Source organism: Nanorana parkeri, unplaced genomic scaffold (assembly GCF_000935625.1).
Source record: "Nanorana parkeri isolate BGI_ZX_2015 unplaced genomic scaffold, ASM93562v1 scaffold317, whole genome shotgun sequence".
Classification (NCBI taxonomy): domain Eukaryota; kingdom Metazoa; phylum Chordata; class Amphibia; order Anura; family Dicroglossidae; genus Nanorana; species Nanorana parkeri.
Genome location: NW_017306585.1, coordinates 1,225,913 through 1,246,843, shown reverse-complemented (window position 1 = coordinate 1,246,843; position 20,931 = coordinate 1,225,913). Strand labels below are relative to the sequence as shown.

The 20,931-nt window shown below is 43.7% G+C and overlaps 1 protein-coding gene across 1 annotated transcript in view; it reads left to right on the top strand.

Moving 5' to 3' along the window:
* DDC (dopa decarboxylase) overlaps window positions 1-5,604 on the top strand; it is a 61,183-nt gene extending 55,579 nt beyond the window's left edge. Inside the window, exon 14 of the mRNA XM_018558049.1 lies at window positions 5,389-5,604. Coding sequence (XP_018413551.1) covers window positions 5,389-5,595 — 207 coding nt within the window. The 3' untranslated portion in view covers window positions 5,596-5,604. The remainder of the gene's footprint in view (window positions 1-5,388) is intronic.
* The last annotated feature ends 15,327 nt before the right edge of the window (window positions 5,605-20,931 follow it).

Here is a 20,931-nt window from a genome sequence, read left to right as displayed (position 1 = left end):
TCTCAGCTCTTTCCCTGAACTTCCTGTTCAGCACAAGATCACATTGGACAGAGCAGTCTACAGGAGCTGTGTGCCTACAAGCTTGGAGAAAGGAGGAAGGTGAAGAGTGAGGGGAGGAAGGAGAAGCAGGGAGCAGGAGAGTGTCTTGCTGGCCTGTGCATTTGTGGGGGGACACACAGCTTACTTGCATATACAAGGGTGGCTCCATAGGACCCTGAAAGGGAAAGGAGCCACCATAAAACAGGATATCAGGACCAGTGATCAAAGGACCAGATAATTCTGCAGGAAACTAAAACTTTTAAACATCATAAAGAATCATCCATTGTAAGTGATTTGCATATGCATATGTTAGGTAACAAGCATCACATAATCTGTTTTTTCTCTATAGTCAGGAGACTTCCTTTTAGAAGTGGCAAAAAGCCATTTGATATGGTCATATATTTAATCAATAGGGACAATGTGATATGATGTAGAAACTGCATTATTGTTTTGTTCCCTCAGCATTCACATCATCATATGTCAGAAAGGGATTATAGAGCACATCTAGAAGGGACTCTCCAGTACAAAATCCTTACACTGAATCATGGAAGAGTTAGTTCTGACTAATCATGGCACTAGACCCAATTCTTCATAGATCAAACAAGCATAAAACTATATTCAAACACCTACCTAAACTAGTCAACAAATTGGCTAGAATGCTCTTCAATCATGACTTAGTTGATGACTAAACCGCCTCTACATACTCCTGAAGTGATCATGAAGACACTCCCCTTCGTGTATCCCTTAATTTACAACACCTAAAAAAATAGAAGTTCCTTAGTCAGACCTCTTACCAGAGGTTACTTTTTTATTCAATCTCAAGAGACAGAACACCTCCTTCCCATGGAGACTTAAAAGAGAATTATGGGGTAAACGTTTTATCCCATAGTTCTCTTCAAGGTCATGGGAAGACATATACTAACGTTCTCCCATGACCCATATATATATATATATACTGAGAGCGCCGCAGCCAGGATGGAACCCGACAATATTGCTGAGATCCAATATGCAAGCTGATTGACAGCGGACTCTGCCTATCTAGAGGCAGAGCCAGCTGTGCCCACCCCCTCCCCGCCCGTTCCTCCAGTCAGCGCTGGAGGATCGGAGAGGGGAGGGGGGAATCCCTGCGGGGAGCAGTGACTGACAGTCACCGCTCTCTGCAGGGAGATAATTAGGAAGTGAGCGAGCGGCGGTAGGTGTTCCCCCACATCCCGATCAATAGAGCCGACGTGTGACATTTTCAATGTCGGCTCTAACTTTGAGTGAGAGTGAACATCACTCACCTCATAGTTCTCCTTTAATGAGGCTTTCCTCAGTACTCTTTCAATATGCTTTGATAAAGAATGCTTTGATAATGCAATTATTTCACTTACATAATCCTGAGGGAACTTCCCTTGTCATTAATTGGACTTTTCAAAAGGCCCCTAACAGGGGAGTGTTCATAAAAATAGCAACTTGCCTTAGAACATAGAGGCACTTATTAAGCAAAAGGATTTAGCCTTGACTAAATAAATTAAGGAACATTAAAAAAACATTTAAAAAATCGCTTCTCGGTCTTTTGGCTAAGATCAAGTGTAGTATCTGTTCTTATCAGTTGTCGGGAACTGAAAGTCCGCTGTCGCCTAGGAAGGGTGGATGGACGGACCGGTAGGTTCCTGGCGTAATTGGTAGGGAGCCGGATGAGGTTCCAGGCCCCGGAGTTTTCGACCCTAGTTAATGGGTGGGCTCCAGGGGAGGGATCTCTGAAGGTGAACTATCTCCTGATGGGAATGGATCCTAAACTTGATCAAGGCTAGAGGGTTCGGGGGCGGCAGAAGCCCGTGGTGTTGTGCCCCCTGGGGTGGCGTCCCAGGGGTGCTCAGGAAGTCACTTGGGTGTGGGACCCCACTTTGACTCACTGATCATTCGGTCACACACCACATTGCTTATTTCTGCACGCCTCTTGGACAGGCCTTATGGCTAGTCCGGGGCAATTTTTTTGCACTCGGCCCCTAAGGCCTGTCAGCGTGGTGCACTGGCACTTTAGTATTATTTATGCACTTAATGCACGATGCACGATTCGCTTTTTTAAAAAGCATAGTTTGACCCACAGATGCTGAAGGTGCAGGTTTCTTCGGGGCCTATTCCTGATGCTGGGAGGAGATTCTGTGCCTCCTACGGGGTTCTCTGTCTCCTCCCACCCAGGAGGGGGGTTTCTCTTCGGGAGATCCCCCCTGCCTAGTACTGTGTGGGACCTGTTTCGGCAGGTCCCCGACGGAAACGGTCCACCGGCCTTCGGGTTGGTGGTCCGACAGTCTCAACCCCTGTCAGGAGCCTTGCGCCCCGGGGGGTCGGGAAAGTAGGTCCCTTCTTTGGAAGGACCTTGCACCCTTGTGCACGTTTTTTGTGTGCTGTGATTTCACGGTTCACTTTTTTTGTTCACAGGGGGAAGTTTGTTTTGATGCACGTCCACGGGCTTCGATAAAAAAAAAAAAAAAAGTTTGTTATACCTTGACTAGATAAGATGGAATTTTAGATGGCTAACTATAGGGTCCCTTCTTGTTGGTACTTAGTACTCGCAAGACTTACAAACATTGTCCCTGAAGCCCTTCTGACCTGTTTCAGAAATTATGGACAAATGCGAGCAGTGTTTCACACTTAGTGTAATCAGGCCTTTCTGGACGAGGCTATAGACATTGATTTATTCTATAACCAACATTAATATTCCTAAAAATGTTCACAACAAAAAACAACATTTTCTGGATAATGCTTGATTAAAAAATGGCAAGCAATTTAGGACAGGACTTCTTAAACTTTTTTCACTTGTGACCCATTTTCGGCCATGGAAATTTTTACGTGACCCTAGAGTCGGATGGTGTCTTTTCCCCCAGTGATGTCTTCCGTGGTGTGGGTTGCTCCCCCCTTCCCCCCCCCCCCATAGCGTCAGAGTGTCTCTCTCCCCCCCCCAGCATCAGTCGGTGTCTCTCTCCCCCCTTCAGCGTCAGTCAGTATCTCTCTCCTCCCTCCTCAGTGCTGGTCGGTGTCTCTCTCCTGCGTATATTAAATGATAACAAAAAAAATCTTGCTGGGCCTCCCAGGCTGCTGGGCCCCTCACACTAGTACACCACCCTGATGGCTGCCCTGGTGCAACCCCCCCACCCTTCACTTGTGGGACCCCATATGAGGTCGCGACCCACACTTTAAGAAGCCCTGATTTAGGAGACAAACAACTGAATTCTGTAGCACAGACTGGGGAAGGGAGTAGGTGGGATGGGACCTTGGCCAAGGAGGGAAACTGTCTTCTTTTTTCCCCTTTTTTCTATTCTTACCTTTCCTGTCATTGTATACGGAGCACCAGACGTTTTCATTATGCCCGTGTGATCTATGAATTACATGGTTGGAGCAAAGTTGGAATATTTGCTTGATTTGTGCTCTGAGCCACTTCATGTCTAATTGTGTATCCTAACAAATGGTGGACTGGTACAATAAAGACCCTGCTTTTTAAAATTTAGATCCTCCTGATTTTGTATATGTAGAAAATCAAGAAATCAATGTTTGTAATATTTCTTTATTGAAAACAATAAAAATTATTGCAAAGGAAAAAATGTAATGTTAGCTGTCAGGGTTGGATCTTTAAAGGAGAACTATGGGGTTAAGGCTTTGCCCCATAGTTCTCCTTAGGGTAACGGGAGGACACAAACTAGCGTCCTCCCGTCATCCTAGGCTCAGTATACCGCGAGCTGTTGCTCGCGGTATACTGAGACGCCGCAGTATACCGCGAGCAGCTGCTCGCGCTATACTAAGACGCCGCAGCTGAAGCGGATCCCGACAATTATGTCTGGATCCGCCCAGCTGCGTGACTGACAGCTGGCTCTGCCTATCTAGAGGCAGAGCCAGCTGTAACCGCCCCCTCCCCCGTCCGTTCTGCCAGTCAGCGCTGGCGGATCGGAGCGGGGGGAATCCAGCCCCTCCCCTGTCACGGCAGAGAGCCGTGACAGGATCGAGAGGTGAGCGAACACCGGTATGTGTTCGCTCACCTCCCGATCTACTGAGCCGACCTGTGACAGTCTCATTGTCACAGGTCGGCTAGAACTATGAGGTGAGTGAAAAGCACTCACCTCATAGTTCTCCTTTAAGGCACAAGGGATCCCTTCTTTAGCTATGCTTGCATGTGCTTACATTGTCAACTATGATTTGAAGGGGCAGGGGGGGTTAATTCAATTTTCATCAAATCAGTGAATGTGAATTAAATACTACCTTACAAAATGAAAAAAAGACACAATTCTCACCTTGCAAAAAATAAACCCAGATGCATGTCAGGCACTTTTAGATCTGAAAGAGTCTGAAACAATACCCGCTTCATCCATTGAAGAAGGGCTTTGAAGTTCAGAAAATTGCGTGTGATTATGTTTATTTATTTTATTCCAGTATGATTATGACCAGGCCTCTTCCCACTTAGTCAATTTGATGCCCCAGTTATCATAGTTACAATGTTGCCAGTTGCTGAATACATTAATATGCCCCATACAAAGGGTTACACGGGATGCTACTGTGTTGACTAAGAGGGAACTGATTTTCTTTGTGCTTGTGCCACATTTCAGACTGATCCCCTGCTGTGGTGAAAACCAGCTGTGAAATGAGTTTTTAGATGCTCTCCAAAACCGCCTAATATTTACACTGTACACAAGGACTGCATGTAGCGAAATTAAGATATTTAATCATGGGAAAACACCTGCTTTCAGCAAAAGGCAAACACATCAAATCTTGGCTTACACTTTTAATATGTAGCAATTATTGATGGAGCTTTGGTTTTACATTTCCAAATTGCTACAAGCCAGTGCTAAAGGCATGTTTGGTGGTTTCTACTCACATTTTCCTGATATATTATAGTCAGAAGTAAAAAGATTATTTTTGTCAGGTCAATATGAAATATTGTATACAGTATTAACATTTATTTATTTTTTTGCCAGCAGGTGGAGCTTTCAGATCCTTTTTCAGATATTTACAGGCTCTCTTGGCTCCATTGATAGAAAAAGAGCATATTGTTTACAGAGCTTAATAGCTCAAGGTGCAATTTACATACACATGTAAATTTAATACACATAAACGCACACAGCTATTATAGGCATGGAAACAGCAGTTAACAGTTCACTATGGAATGCATTGCTTATTACATTGTATCTACAGTTTCTCCTTGGCAAAGAGCACAATTTAAATGAGAAACTTTAAGACCTTATAAAACAGAAATAACACAAGATACGTAATAAATACATAGACAAAATTGATAATTTTGCTTCCCTGGCTCCAACAATTGTGTGACCACAGCAGTGATTAGTAAGAACTTACCTGTATTTTCTTTATTTATTTTAGGGATCCAATGAATTAAATAAAGCACTTCTACAAAAAATAAACAATGTGAAGAAAATCCATATCGTGCCATGTTGTTTAGAAGATACGTTTAATTTACGTTTTGCTGTTTGTGCTCGAACTGTTGAATCCAAACACATTACATTTGCCTGGAAACATATCGAAGAACTGGCCACAGAACTCCTAATGAAAGAGGGGAAACAAAAGTAATATAACCTGAATGGTGAGAATCAGCTTTTTGTATAAAATGTCAGTTTTATGTTCGTAGAACGGTAAATACGTTTTTGGATCTGAGTGGGTTCTAACGTCAAAAATGGCTGGTCCCTAACCACCCTCACCACCTTTTTTCCTAGTTGTTTCAGATTTCAGCTTGGCATATAAGAACCATTTGAACTTGATTCCCCCATTCACACTAAACAGCATAAATCTGCACTGCCAGCTATTGTATTCAGGCAGCTGCCGACACCCGCATATTCTATGTTTTGTATGTATGATAATATAACAATATAGACAATAATATTTATCCTTTTTAAGACCATACGTCATTTATACCTCGATGCCCAAACCAAATTTAGCAGGGAGACAATAGGTTTATGACCAAATTACTTAATAATGGATTACAAATGTACAGAAAAGTTGATGGGATTTTTTTTTTTTATCATTATTATTTTTTTAAACTGTACTGTCTTATTATTGACAAGATAATCTAATTGTAAGGAACCACATTGATTGGTTCTTGATAGCTAGTCTGCCCAGGCAGCTGTCAGTGACGACACAAGCAATTCTGACTCACACTTCCAGTTCAATGTGACAGATAAGACCCCCCAACAGTGGTATGGGAGGCAAACAAATTCTTTATAAGAGGAAAGTTATTTCCTATAGCCACGGCATTTACACTGAAACATGACATATCCTATGAGAAAGGGCACACATGTGTCAGCTTAATGGCTAGAGCTTTAAAAACTAAACTCTTCCAATCACTCATCCAGTAGCACAGTGGGTGGTACTATACACTGGTGTTTTGCGCTGCCATTGCCTCACAATGGCACCCCGGCACACCTCCTAGTGTGTGTTGCAGTGGCCAGTAGTGCAATAATGTGTGTCACATTGCCATGCAGTAAAAAATGTGGTGCAAAACTAAAATAATCCATGTACTACTTTTTTCACTGCATGGTAATAAGACTGATCCCCTGCATCAATACACATTATTGCACTACCTCTCCTTGCACATATGCCATATGCCAGGACGTTTGTTGGGGTGCCATTGAGAATCAATGGTCAACACAACACACCAGCACACATATACAGGGAATTTATCAAAACTGGATCAGACAAAATCTAGAGCAGTTGCTTATGGCAACCAATCAGCTTCTCTCTTCGGTTTGATCAGAAGATTTGAAAATAAAAGAGAGAATCTGATTGGCTACCATGCACAGCTGCTCCAGATTTTGTCTGCTCCAGTTTTGATGAATTCCCCCCATAGTGTTTAGTGCAACGCTACGGTGCGAACAAGCTCTTGCATAACCTCAACACACAAGAGGGGGAAACCATGAAAATTGCAGATCCTAAACATTGTATACAAGTATGTAATCCAAAATCTAACATGCCTGTCCTGGACAACCTTGTTGCCGAGTCCTTAGAGAACCCTATGTATACAGGGGAATTCACAACAACCCTTGTGCAAATGAACCCTGAAAAAAGCCCAGGTCGTGAAGGTCTCCCCTCAGATTGGCACATAAGTTTCCAAAACATCTTAGCTTCACACTTCACAAAAGTCCTAAATGCAGTAGATTCCAAATTACTGCTATACTTAAAGAAGAGAAAGATCCCCCTCTCATAAGATCCAGTGGAATTGTCTTCCCCCACTTTAAAAAGATCCATGCACACAAATTCAAGGAATTATGAATATCCTTATTTGTTCTTTATAAATAGCTTTATATGGCACAAGGACAAGTTTTTTTGCTAACAGTTTTATATGTATGTTTTTTTTTTTCAAAGGTTGAGATGATACATTTCAAGGGGAAAATTGAAAAAAAAAGATCTTTTTAACATAAACAGTATTTTAATGGCTGATATTATTGAACGTGATGATTACATGAAATAAATATGTGATGTAAAACAGTGATTTGTCTTTTTTCTGATCAGATAAAAATGCTGTATACCAACAGAAATGACAAAAAACTAACATAACGTGATTCCTTTTGTGGAACCTTTCATGAAGACACATTTACCTCAGAGCTGATTCCACCCTCCTAATGGGATGAGACAAGAAAGGCTACCTAACTACACTTCCTCAATGATTTATCTCATAAAGATTGTATTTGGTTTACAGCAAACATGTATATAATACAGGTTGCCGCAGGTATAGTAACACACGATCAGAGATGTTGTAGGTCAGAATTTTGACCAAATTCAAGCACAGACTAACAAGGATAAGGGGTCACAATATTCCAGCAGGTATATGGTTTTAAACTCTAGGGACAACTGGTGAGAATGGATATTGAACTGTTTTGGATGAAGGGTTCAATTGTCTGTGTGTGTATATGCTGCGTTAAATTGGTTCACGTCTTCTAAGGGGTATTGGGGAAGGGAAATTTGTGGAGGGCGACATAGAAAGTCAAGAGAACAGGGGAGGAAGACACAGGGCAGGGCAAAAGAAGAAGGGCAGGGCACTAATGGGGAAGAGAAAATGAAAAGAGAAGAAAAAAAAGAAGCACAACTCTCAAGCCTGGGAAAAAAATGGGGTTGATTTATAAACAATTCGCCTTTGGCCCTGCGAATATCTGTGAAAATTTGTCCTGCGCAAATACATGCACAAACAAATGCTCTTTTATTTTTTTTCCTTTACAAGTGTAATTTAATTTGAATGCTCTGATTGTAACATTACATTGTGGCCACTAGGTGGTGCTAAAGGAACAATAGGAAATAAGTATTTTTTACAAGCTGTAGAAATACGTCCCTTATATTCTTTGAAGTGATGAGGATGCATTTCCACAGTGAGTGTAGCATACCTTCCTTTTTTGTTAGGGAGGTAGAAGTTTATTTAGACAAAATACTTGTTTCCATTGCGAGCATTGGCAATCAATTTCTTAAATTAGTCCACCATAAGCATCAAAAAATGGAGCCCTGTTTTGGCTTAAATACTTTTTTTGTATTTTTTTGAGCCCCAGTTTTTGCCACTTTATTTACAATTTCAAACTAATAAAACCATTTAGTACCAGGAATGCACCGATACCGTTTTTTTGGGTATCGATTACAAGTACCAATATTTATTTTCGGTACTTGCTGATACCAAATACCGATACAGGTACCGCGGGCCCAGCCTATCAGGAAGCCAATATCAGAGCATTTGGGGGGGAGTACTTGCCCAAATACTTGGTATCGGTACCGATACCAATACCATTATGGGCATCGGTGCATCCCTATTTAATACAGTACAAAAAATACACCGCAGCATGCAAGGTGCATCTTACATTGCAAACACTGATTTAGGAGCTACCAAAAATGGATTGTTGGACCAAGATTTGACAGATGTTGCTACAAAGTCAAAATATCCTGATGAGGAAGTTTACAGCTGTGGAAAACCAACCGGCGTTTGCAGTACACAACTGCTGTTCCTTATGTTTAAAAAAAATGCCAAAAGACCCTTTAGTCCACAAGTGAGTGTTAAAGAACTCCAGCTCTTGCAGTGGGGCTTCCCCCGCGCTGCAAAGGTTAACTGCTCCTTTGGCTCTAGGGGCTCAAATAAAGATCCTGATCCTCGGTCCTGATCACCTGTTCCTCGGTCCTGCTTCAGTGACTGCTCACCTCCCTCCTCCTCCACTCTGGCGGTGCAATGTCCGTCTGCGTCCTCATGTCTAATGGACCTGTATTAGACATGAGGACATCACAGGTCCTTAGACCACTGGAGCCCAGGGAAGAAGAGGCTTTAGGGACCAGTCTAGCAACCAAGCAGGACTGAGGATCAGGTGAGTTTATCTACTTTATTCTAGCTCCTAGACCGTAACAAGCAGTGCAGGGGTAGCCCAACTGCAAGGGTTCATTTTTAGATTGCCTGGAGTTCCACTTCAAGTATACCTACTCATTCATACTTATAGTGACAGTGTGCTGAACATATATATACTTTTCTGTGTCATAGAATTTTGGTTTTTTTTTGAAGACCTATCTACTATCTTTGCTACCACTACACTTTACCATGCTCTACTACACTGACACTTTGGGGTTCACCCAGGCCGTTCACCCTGCGAATATCTGTGAATGTTCGTCTTATACAAATATATGCACAAAAGAACATTCTGTCGTTTTCTTTCACTTTAGAAGTATAATTCGCTTTGTTCAACAAAAGTGTTACTTTTTCTATACTCAAATTTAAAATAAACTGTCATCTTGTGGACTATAGCAAAGTGTTTGTAAAAGCATGCTTCTATTTCTAAAACTATTCAGCTCTTAGCACAATAAGTTTAAGCTTTTAATGCATTGCAGATTTGTTTCCAGAGCAAGAACCGACATTTTTTTTATTGTGCATTACAAAACATAATGGTGCATCGCAATGTGGCCTGACCTTGGGAGTACGTTGAGCAAAACATCCCGACAGGTGGTATGAACCCACCCTAAGTAGGGTAGCTTTTAGTACACAGGTTTTGCAAGGTATTTTGTCACAACAAGGCTTTCTCTCTCTATAAAAAGTAGTGAGAGAGTGCATGCATGTATAATCCTCCATGTCTGTATTACTTCTACGTACTACCCTTTCCCATCCTCTCTACAGTGGCGTAACCAGATCCTCCCTCTCTATCCTATATACATTCTTTACTTGATAAATACTAGGAGTCCACACAGTTGGATATTAAGAATAGATATAAGCCCCTTAGAATAATGGTAAAGCTACCCTCTTATCTCAACACAAAATATATAGAAAAGTAACAATGTATTTATTGAACAAAATTAATAAATTCCACAAACCACATAGATATCAAACGAACCATATAACCCCTTATAAAAACAAAACATACAAATCCCATAGAAAAGGGACAAGAAAAAAAATAAGGGCTGTGCAACATATCAAATATCAAAATGACATGGCAAGATATGGATATAATGTAGTATTTCATAGATGAATGACAATGCCAGCGGGAAATGGTATCAGGTATATAAATCCATCAGAAAAATTGCAGCAAATGTGAGTAGAACATATAGACTTCGCATTTGTACCGTGCTAGATTGGATGTAGATCAATACGTCCTGGGGGACGGGATCCACCACGTCCCCTGTTGTACCCCTGTGTACAGCCGCCAATGGTATATAGCTGGTTAGACAAACATCTTGCATGCTGTCCAATATGTCAAAATTAAATATGAGCGAAACAAATATGAATAGAACGTTCTCAGCATATACATATGCAGCTCCCAAAGTTTTGTGGGTCAAAAGGTTCCACCCGAAATCCAGTGTGTAGGGGAAATAGTGTCCAGACTCACATAGATGTCATCTAGTAAGGTGCCACGTACCTTTGAGAAAGCTCAGACAGGAGCGAAACATGTCAGGAACGTAGTGGCTATTGGGCTGTGCAACGTTTGTTTGGATAGATATTAAGAGAACTCTTCTAACAGCGAATGCCATATAAATAAATGGTGCAATGTTCCTTATGAATAGGTAAAGTGCTGTACTTACACAGTCCTATTTCAGTGGGTGAGGATGGTTATTGCAGTGCTCATACTTGCGGAAACATCTTAGAGCAGGGGTAGCCAAAGTCCGGCCCTCCAGCTGTGGTGAAACTACAAATCCCATGATGCATCTCTCTCCGGGAGTCATGTCTGTGGCTGTGAGAGTCTTGCAATGCCTCATGGGATTTGTTGTTCCACCACAGCTGGAGGGCCGGAGTTTGGCTACCCTTGTCTTAGAGGTTCACACTTGGATCCCAGACTCTGGCCCAAGGCCCAACCAGCTTCTCCCAAAAGGGAGAACTTACAGCTTATGTCTGCTCTACCCAGTATCTTCTCTGTCTTCTTCCCACACTAGAACATATGTAACGACAACCCACTAATGTCACCTAGGAAACTTTAAGGGTACTATATTTCCAAAAAAGGAGGGAACACCCTACAGTAGCAGTAACCCTGTTACAAATGTGAAAATGCCCTTCACTTTAGCAGATTTGCTGCTGCAGCAAAAAAAACTGTTTCCAACGTCAGGGGGGATCCTAGGCATTAGGGGTGTCCCGATAGCAAAACTATTATCAGTATCGGGACTGATACAGGGCATTTTCATGAGTACTTGTACTCGTTAATCCCTCACATATATGGAGCATAAGAAAAGTTCTAATAACAAGGAGACAATTTGTCTTTAGAAATATAGAAGCTGTTGGCACAGGCCACACAATGCATTAACAACATGCAGAGGTCTATAGGAAGGTGACCTCATGTCATGCACAAGCACATGGAGTTATAGCACATGAGTTTTCAGGAACATGGAGAGCATTGTAAAACTGTGGCATGCATACTCATACAGCCATCTTTGATGAGCCCTACATTTACACAAACACTTTACTGAAGTTTATACTGTATGTTGCTGTCCAAATGTCCATGCTAAATTATTATTTAGGCATTCATGAACATCCTCTACATTTGTTGAAGTCCACTGGCCTCCAAAGCATTTGGCTGTGTTATACTGTTTCAAAAGTCTTTACTAAAAACCTTGTTTCATTAATATATTATAAAACAAAACCTAAGCTGCATAACTAATGATGTTTCCCTCCTACATAAAACACACCATTCAGAGTTAGCTGTTTAAGGGTTCACTTTGCTAGTGCTGATAAAGATGATAAATATATATATATTGGAAGTGTTAAGAGCTGAAGTCACTGAAAAAATAAACAAAACGTCAGGACTGGTAGCAAACAAGAGAGGAATACAGAAAACATAGCCAACAGTCAAGACAGGCAGCAAACAAGAGGGTAATGCTTGTATAGGTCTATAGCTCACAAAACAACAGAACAATGCCTGCATCCAATCAGATTGTTTAGGTATTTTGACAGCCAGCGGGGCCGACTAGCAAGTTACTGAAGCTTGGCCCAGCATGAGATTCCTCCATCCACACAGTTCAGTGTAGATGGAGGAATCTTGCACTTTTTCCATCTGACCATAGAAAATCTGCAGATAATCTATAGGTGTATGGCCAGCTTTAGGCAGGATTGCTGATTGGAGCACTTGTCTGCCAAAAACTTGGGTCTGCTGAGATAACAGTTCCACTCTGTAGTGTATGAGGCAGGTATGCCTGTTAGACCACACAGGTGCTCTGCAGATCTACTCTGTAGAAGCTCTGTTTCGCTCTGCCCAAAAGGTTGCCTTTGACCAAGTGAATATGAATTGATAGAATTGCGGACCTGGACCTGCGGCTTTTTAATACGTCAAGGTAATAGTCCCCTTAAGCCAGCAAGTGAATGTACTTTTAGAGGCCTGGGTAGGTTGGCAATAATACTTCAACCGATCTGGAAAATCTGATGTAACCTTAATGGGCTGAAAAACTCGGCTTATACTCGAGTATATACGGTATATGGGATCCTGTCTTACAATAGCTCTATGCTGGAGGATTGTAGGATAAGAGCCCTTAATCAAAAGGGCCTGCATATCCCCCATTCTTCTAGCAGATGTGATGGTCAAAATACGTCATTTTATAGCATCTAGCAAGGGCTCAAGGGGTTCCTGAATTAGGCCCTGCGTCAAATCCCATGGAAGAACAATTTTGCTTGCCAAGGGAGTATAGTATGCTCTAGTTCCTAGGAAATGCCAAATTAACAAGCTGTATAACTCGTTCTGAACAGCCCTTAGCCCTGAGGAGAATCTACTCAGGACCAAACTGTTAACTTGAATTTTTGTGGATTCGGATGCAGGACTGGTCCCTGAAGAAGGTGCGGTTCCCAGCCCCACACACTTGGTAATTTTATAAGGATTGATCTGAGCCAAAAAGACTTCCTCTCCGGAGGCTTCTTGCATAAATAAAATAGAACTCACCCAGATGTTACAGTGGTTTATATCAGCGGGGCCAAGCCCATTATGCTAGTAAAGGAAGAGGATGGTACACCTGACAATTCCTCCTCCCTCCCCATCTTAGACATTAAGGGCCCATTCAGAGCAGTGCGATGATTCTACACAATGCACCTACTGTGCGTTAACAGTGTGGGAGGTGCATTGCATTGCCAATCATTTGAATGGCACCCAAAATGCAGTTCGCGTCCAGAATGTAATTAATCGTGCCGCGATGTGCGATACCACAATACCGTGCCCTGCAATTAAAAAAGTAGTGCATGCACTTTTTTAATCGCACCACAATACACAGTATTGTGGTACTGCACGTTGTGGTGCGATCCATCACATTGTTACATAGTATTTGAGGTTGAATAAAGACACAGGTCAAGTTCAACCTTTGTAAATGTGTGTGTATATACGAATCTGTGTGTGTTCCGGTCATTAAGAGTACCTGTGACCCTGTATGTTATGGTCTCTAAGGAAGGTGTCTAACAGGGTTATTCACAAAAGGGTGAAGAGTTTGGAGAAGGCAGGAGAAGTGAACAATCTAGGACAACATAGCTGATTTGGAAAAATTCTCCAATTCAGCTCACTTTCCAGTTCAGCTATGTTGTCCTAGATTGTTCTCTTCTCCTGCCTTCTCCAAACTCTTCACACTCTAGTGCAGGGCTCAAAATTTCAAGTCCTGAGCTACTAGCCAGGCCTTAAAAGTTACTCGCCACCAGTTGCCCCGCCTAACCCCTACCCTGCCCCGGACTTAACTCCGCCAGGCCAGCGGTGTGACGCACAGTACAGATGTCAGTGGTGCAATGCCTAATACAGAGGCCAGCGGTGTGAGGCACAGTACAGAGGTCAGCGGTGTGACGCACAGTACAGGGGTCAGCGGTGTGACGCACAGTACAGGGGTACTGGGGTACTGGTGTACAGAGATCCTCCATGTATCCTCTTTGCCCCCTCTGCATAACGTTCAGGCCGGGTGTCTCACTGTCTCTGCAATCTTCCTCTCAGCCTATGGCAGCTGAGCTGGGCGGAGGAAGCTACAGAAGACAGCGGAACTGAATGTCATCGAGAGGGGTGCGCCGCCGGCGGGACCAGAGATGGGACACTACCGCTGCGGCGATCGTTCGCTTCTGTTCTCTCTGCTCCTTCTCGGCCGCTCTATAGGTGCAGCTTTAGAGGAGGAGAAGAGAGAACAGAAGTGTCCCATCTCCCGCCGTCGGCGCACCCTTTCGATGACATTCCACTCGCCCCCACGCAATTTTCACTCGTCAATTGCGAGGGAGCGAGTGGAAGTTTGGAGGCCTGATATATATGATCTATAGGGGCCCCCTCGTCTGTAGAAGGTCCTCTCTCACCCCATTTCTCGCCGTCCTCCTCCTCAGTGCCCCGGCAGATATAATAGCCCCCTCCGACTCCAAGGATCTGTCCGTAGAACAGGACCCCAGACAACTTGGCATTCCAGCAGAGGAGCAGGAGGGATGCCCGTAGGGCAGCGCTCTGTTCCGGGCTCAGTCCCACACCAGAGCCGGACACCATCTCCATCCCCAGCAGCAGCCCGTCCGCCTCCATTTCTCTGGGATACCCGTCTGTGCACTGTCTCTATGGCGACGCATCTTGTCTCCAGGAAGTGAGGTCACAGCAACACGTCCCCTATCCAGGAAGTTACATACCTATCTCAGCAACACGGTCCTTAGAAAGGCGCGTTCTATCCATTGCGGACCGCCTTTCTCGGTGACGTCACCATTCCTTGCTCGGGCAGTGTCACGGGGTCTGAAAGCACTGGCCCTGAGCTGTCAACGCCGGTCGGCGCACCCCCTCGATGACATTCCACTCACCCCCACGCAATTTTCACTCGCCAATGGCGAGGGGGCGAGTGGAAATTTTGAGGCCTGCTCTAGTGAATAACCCTGTAAATGATTCAATACTCTGCTGATACCACTGCTTGTAAAAGAGAGTTCCACAATTTTACAGTTCTTACAGAAAAAAAAGCCCCTACATCCCTTGTGGTTAAATCTTTTATCCTCCAGTTTTAGGTGATGGCCTCTAGTCATATTTAGGGAGTTTACAGTAAAATGACTATTACTGATATTAGTATCACCATTAAACAATCTGTACATCAAAATCATGTCCCCTCTTAATCGCCTCACTTCTAGAGTGAGGCGATTAATTTAGCAACCTCGTCTCATAGCTTTGATCCTTTAGCCCCTTAATTAGTTTTGTTGCCCTTCGCTGTACCCTCTCCAGCTCAAGGACATCCTTTCTGTGGATTGGTAACCAAAAGTGAATTGCATACTCAAGATGAAGCCGAACCAGTGATCTATATTACTTTGTCTCTACAGTACATACCCTTTTTAATGCATGACAGTACTCTGCTAGCTTTGTTTGCCGCAGCCTGACATCGCATGCAATTGTGTAAGGGCGGTCCCATTCAAAACAGAACCGTGCAAATAACGCTGTTGTGAATGGGCCCAAAAAGCTGCTCCACCCCACCACATAATGTATTGAAGAAGGCTTTGGCACTAGCACATGCAACTTACATGCTCCATTCATGTAAGAAGGGGAATTTGCCAGTCCCCTTGACCACTTTATTACATAGTTTGGTGAGGCAGTGTTAGGGTCCCCACACACCTTACGTTTATCGTACGATAATCGCAGGAAATCCCGCGATCGTACGATGATCGTAAGGTGTGTGGAAGCCGTGCGACCTCTACTACTGTAAGATTGCACGACTTTAAACTTACGGACGTGTTCGAAAACCCGCCGAGCATCGTACGATGTTCGGCGGGTTTGTGGCATGTCCGTACGATAACAGCCGTACGGGCCGGTGTGCGCAAGCGCACACTGCCCGTTCGGCATTGCGGTCATCGGAAGCCCTCCCCCCAGGGGGCGTGGCTTGCGATCATCGCAAGTACGATCTGCCTATGCAAGATAGGCAGATCGTACGTTTTCTTTAAGTACCTTACAGCCATCGCAAGACAAAAGTCTTGCGATGGTTGTAAGGTGTGTGCCCAGCCTTAGGCTGGAATTACACCTGAAATTTTTACCCAATGCACTTTTTATTAAAAACAACTGAAGTGAATCAAAACTCATGTCAGTTCACATTAACATGCATAGTTTAGCATTTTACAACCTGCATTGCAATGTGCTTTATTTTGCATTCACTTTTACACATTCATTTAGATGTGTTCCCAATGATTTTAATGAAAAACACATCAGGCTAAAATGCAAAGAGTTAACTGGTCCTTAACTAAAGGCTTTTCAGACACCCATTTAGGCTGGGTGAAAATTCTCCAAATACTTTTCTGATTCAAATTATGGGGACACAAATAAGCATGCGTTCACAGCGAGAGATGATAGACCACATAAAAATGGCCGCGAACTTTCCCACCCTGCATCGAGGTCGTCCACAGAAAAATTCTTATCACGTGATCACAAGTCATTCTCAACAGCCGCAGAGTTCAACCGCTAGAGCGAGATTTTCTGTCTCCAGTACGGAAAGAGAGTGTGGCGCGCGTATTACGTAGCCGACACATCAATACTCCGCGGGAATATTGAGGCTGTACTTGAGGGGAGAGCTGCTGGGGCTGATACACTTTGTGCGAGCATGGTAATGTATCAAACTTTCGTCGTTATAAGATGTTTTCTGTTGTTTCTAACTGTTGAATTCTTCTTTAGCTAAAACCCCAAAATACTATCTTCTTTATATTGCAGCAGTTTGATTTCTACGTGTCACCTCAGCCCTTTTGCTGGTATGACAAAATAAAAGCTAGACTGTAATGGAAGCATGCTCAGTGTCATGTGTGATGCCCTGCATCCGCTTTGCAATGGGAACCCCTGTATTTGTATACTCTGATGGTAATTAAAATGTTTGTAAGGCTGACCTACCCACCTTCTTCTCCTGCGGCTCTCTAGTTTTTTTGTTTTCATAGTTTTGGATAGAATTGTAAGGGGTTAAAACTGCAAATTCTGACCACTTGTTTCCCCCATGCTGTTTTATATAATAGCTGGAAGAGCTGCAATTTTTGTTCCAGCGTCGTTTAAAACCGCTCCTGGAATCAGCGGCCCTGGTGTGGGTTCATTCTGGAAGCTCCAGCTGTCAGCCGATATCCAGCACTAAGCCCAGGACCTGAAACACTCAGCGCCTGTGTTTCTGATGTCTCTTTAGATCACTCCATAGGAGTCCAGTCAGTACAGCTCTGACCAGCAGTAGATCGCTGCAATAGGGAGCTATTGCTGGCTTATTGTAGCCAGCAATAGATCACTATTAGAAGTGATCTGCTGCTGCACTACTACATGGGGATATGGATAGGGTGTTCAGGATCAGATCCAGACCCCATGAAGAAAAAAAGTATTCCCTCCCCTGGCTGCAACAATGACACTGGACGAGCTGGATAACATTTGTGTTTGCTGCGCAAGCATCAAATGTTCACGCAAGTAAACACAATGTCATTTGAATTTTTAGCAATTGCAAACCAGTGAAAAATCCACCATCATGCTAATTTGTGCCCCACTTAAAGGAGAACTATGAGGTGAGTGCTTTTGCGCGAAACCTCAAAAAACGATAATACCCAAAATTGGCCATAGGCGACGCTTTAAAAGCTTTTACCGCTCATCAGTTTAGTGTTATCAGTGATTGATGGCCCTAAAATGATTGCTCTCACTGCGACGTTCGCGGCGATATGTAACGTGTGTAGCGCAATTGTCGTTTTTGCGAAGCTGGGGCACCGGAAGCGTACTTACGTTTATATCTGCGTAAACGTGGGGGAGTTAATAATCCCCCTATATAATAGCAAAGGCACACTGACAAGTCCTCTTTATGGAGACATTAGGGGTCTCTACGACCCCTAATGTCACCTGTGGACCCCAAAAGAAGCTGATGAAGCAGAGATCTGCTTCATCAGCTTCTTTTCTCTGGCTATAGCAGCCAGATGACTGACAGGTGAATGCGGAAGTGATGTAACACACATCACTTCTGCATTCACAGCCCGGAGGGAGGTCAGCAGGGAGCTGATCTCCCGTCCTCTTCCTCCTGACGCCCTCCCGAAAAACGAGCACATATAGCGATCGGCAGGCTATAGAGCCTCCGATCGTCTATATGTTAAACACCCGGCAACGGGTGTTTGCATTGGTCGGGTCTTTTCTGCCCTAGGGGGCGCACACGAGCAGGAAAAAAAGGCCGTCTGGAGACGGCAACCCGCCAATGCTGCAGTGCCGTCCGTCCGGTTTTTTAACAACGGGCGGACGGCAACTGGTTGAAGGTGAATTGCAGGGAGAGTAAAACATTCTTTCCCCTCTGCTTAGATCTATCACATATTAGCTTTATACTGAGATCTGAGCGATCATGCAACTACTATCCCCCCCCCCCCCCTCCCTGTTCCTCCAGCACTCATTGGAGGGACAGACAGGGGAGGTGGCGGGCTCTAGAGGGGCAGAGCTAGCTGTCAGTTAGACAGCAGGGTGGATCCCGACAATAGGTGATTGCTGTTTCTGTACAAGAGATCCGGTGTTTGTACGGCGCTGTCTCCTGGCTCCCTAAGAGCCAGGAGAAGAAGCAGGTGAAGCAGGTATCTGCTTCATCAGCTTCTTTGAGGTCCCTAGGTGACCCCTGATGTCTCCATAAAGAGGACCTGTCACATACATTTGCTATAAGATAGGGGGCTTGTTAGACCCCTATGTGATCGCAATAAAGTTGAGTGTAAAAAAAAGATAACATTTGGAAAAAATCCCTGCCCCTAACGTGCACGCACATACAATGCAAACGTGTCAGATTCGCTTGCATGCAAAAACAAATATTACATAACGCCGCAAGTGTCGGAGTGAGAGCAATAATTCTATGCCCATCAATCACTGGTAACACTAAACCGATGAGCAGTAAAAGCTTTTAAAAGACCCCTACGGGACATTTTGGGTATTGTAGTTGTTTGCGGTTTCACGGGTGCACACAATTTTAAGGCTTGACACGTTTGGTATCTATTTACCCAACGTGACCCTATCTTCTATATTTTACCATTTTTTTAATAAATTGCTCCGGACAGCAAGTGGTTAACCACTTCTAGCGGGTTCATGTAAATACACGTCATCCACTAGAAGTGGCTATACCAAGAACAAGCCGTATTCTTGGTACGATTTTAAACAGCAGACGATTGCTGTTTATGTGCAAGCAATCCGGCATCTATACAGCTGCTGGATCGCTTGTATAGTGCGGCGTGCTGTGCCCCCACCGCCGGCTTCCCCGGGCTCTGCTGTCCCCTGTGCAGGACCGGCACGACGGGTCGCCCCTGACAGATTGGAGGGAGATCAGCTGGCTTGCAGACGCTGATCTCTCCTACAGACACTCGACCCGGAAGTGATGTGTATTGCATCACTTCTGGTGTCACTGTGTACATTCTCCGGCTTTTAGAGACAGGAGAAGAAGCTGGGAAGCAGATCTCTGTTTCATCAGCTTCTTTGGGGTCCCTAGGTGACATTAGGGGTCTGAAAGACCCATGATGTTTCCATTAAGAGGACCTGCCACATCCACTTGTCAGCCCCCCATGTGAAAGCAATAAAGTTGAGTGTAAAAAAAAAAAGTAACACATTTTTTTAAAAGTTCCCCTGCCCCCACGTGCACACACATACAACGCAAACATGCATGCAAAAACGTAAATTGCGCCACACGTTACATATTGCCACAAATGTCGGAGTGAGAGCAATAATTCTAAGGCCATCAATCACTGCTTACACTTAGGCCCCGTTCACATTGAGCGATTTATCGTGCGGTAATTCCCGCGATATCGCGGCTATTTACAGCGTGATATCGCTCTTCAATGCATCTCAATGGGGCAAAGGGTCCTGCTGTCGCGGGTTGTGTGTCGCTACAGCAGGACCCTTTTTGGAGCGGATTTTGCTGCGATTCTCGCTTGCGCAAAATGCAAATCGTGCAATGTGAACATGGCCTAAATTGTGCAACTAGCATTTTTTTTTTATTCTACAGGGCCTCTGCTTTCAGAAAATATATAATTGTTTGGGGATCTGAAGCTGTTTTCTAGCCCAAAATTCAGATTTTATCGTGTGTACAAATATTAAGAAATCGCTCCGGACAGCAAGTGGTTAATATGTTGACCCAGCGTACTGAAGTAGCCGTTAGAAACATATTATAGAAGGGTGTTAACATGGCCATCACAGTTAATACTGATTTTCTGTTAGATTTGTGTTGAGAACATGCTGGTGGCACATTAATGGACAGAATTATCAGCACATATGGAAAACTTCCGATCCAGGTAAGTTGGGGAGCACATAGAAACGTTACAGAGAATAAGCTTCATGTAACATAAACATATATTCTGCATGAGGACAATCTCACTGCCTGTTCAATGCACTATTATGGGACATAATGTTATGTTTGTAAAGCTCAACTCCAGGTAGATGTGTAAAATGAATGCATATCTGGATTCAAATGTATTTTTTCAGACTTTATTAAATGTTTACATTGAAGAATGTACAAATTTGTCATGCTATTCTTCTGTTATCAGATAAACAAAAGGCTGGGAGA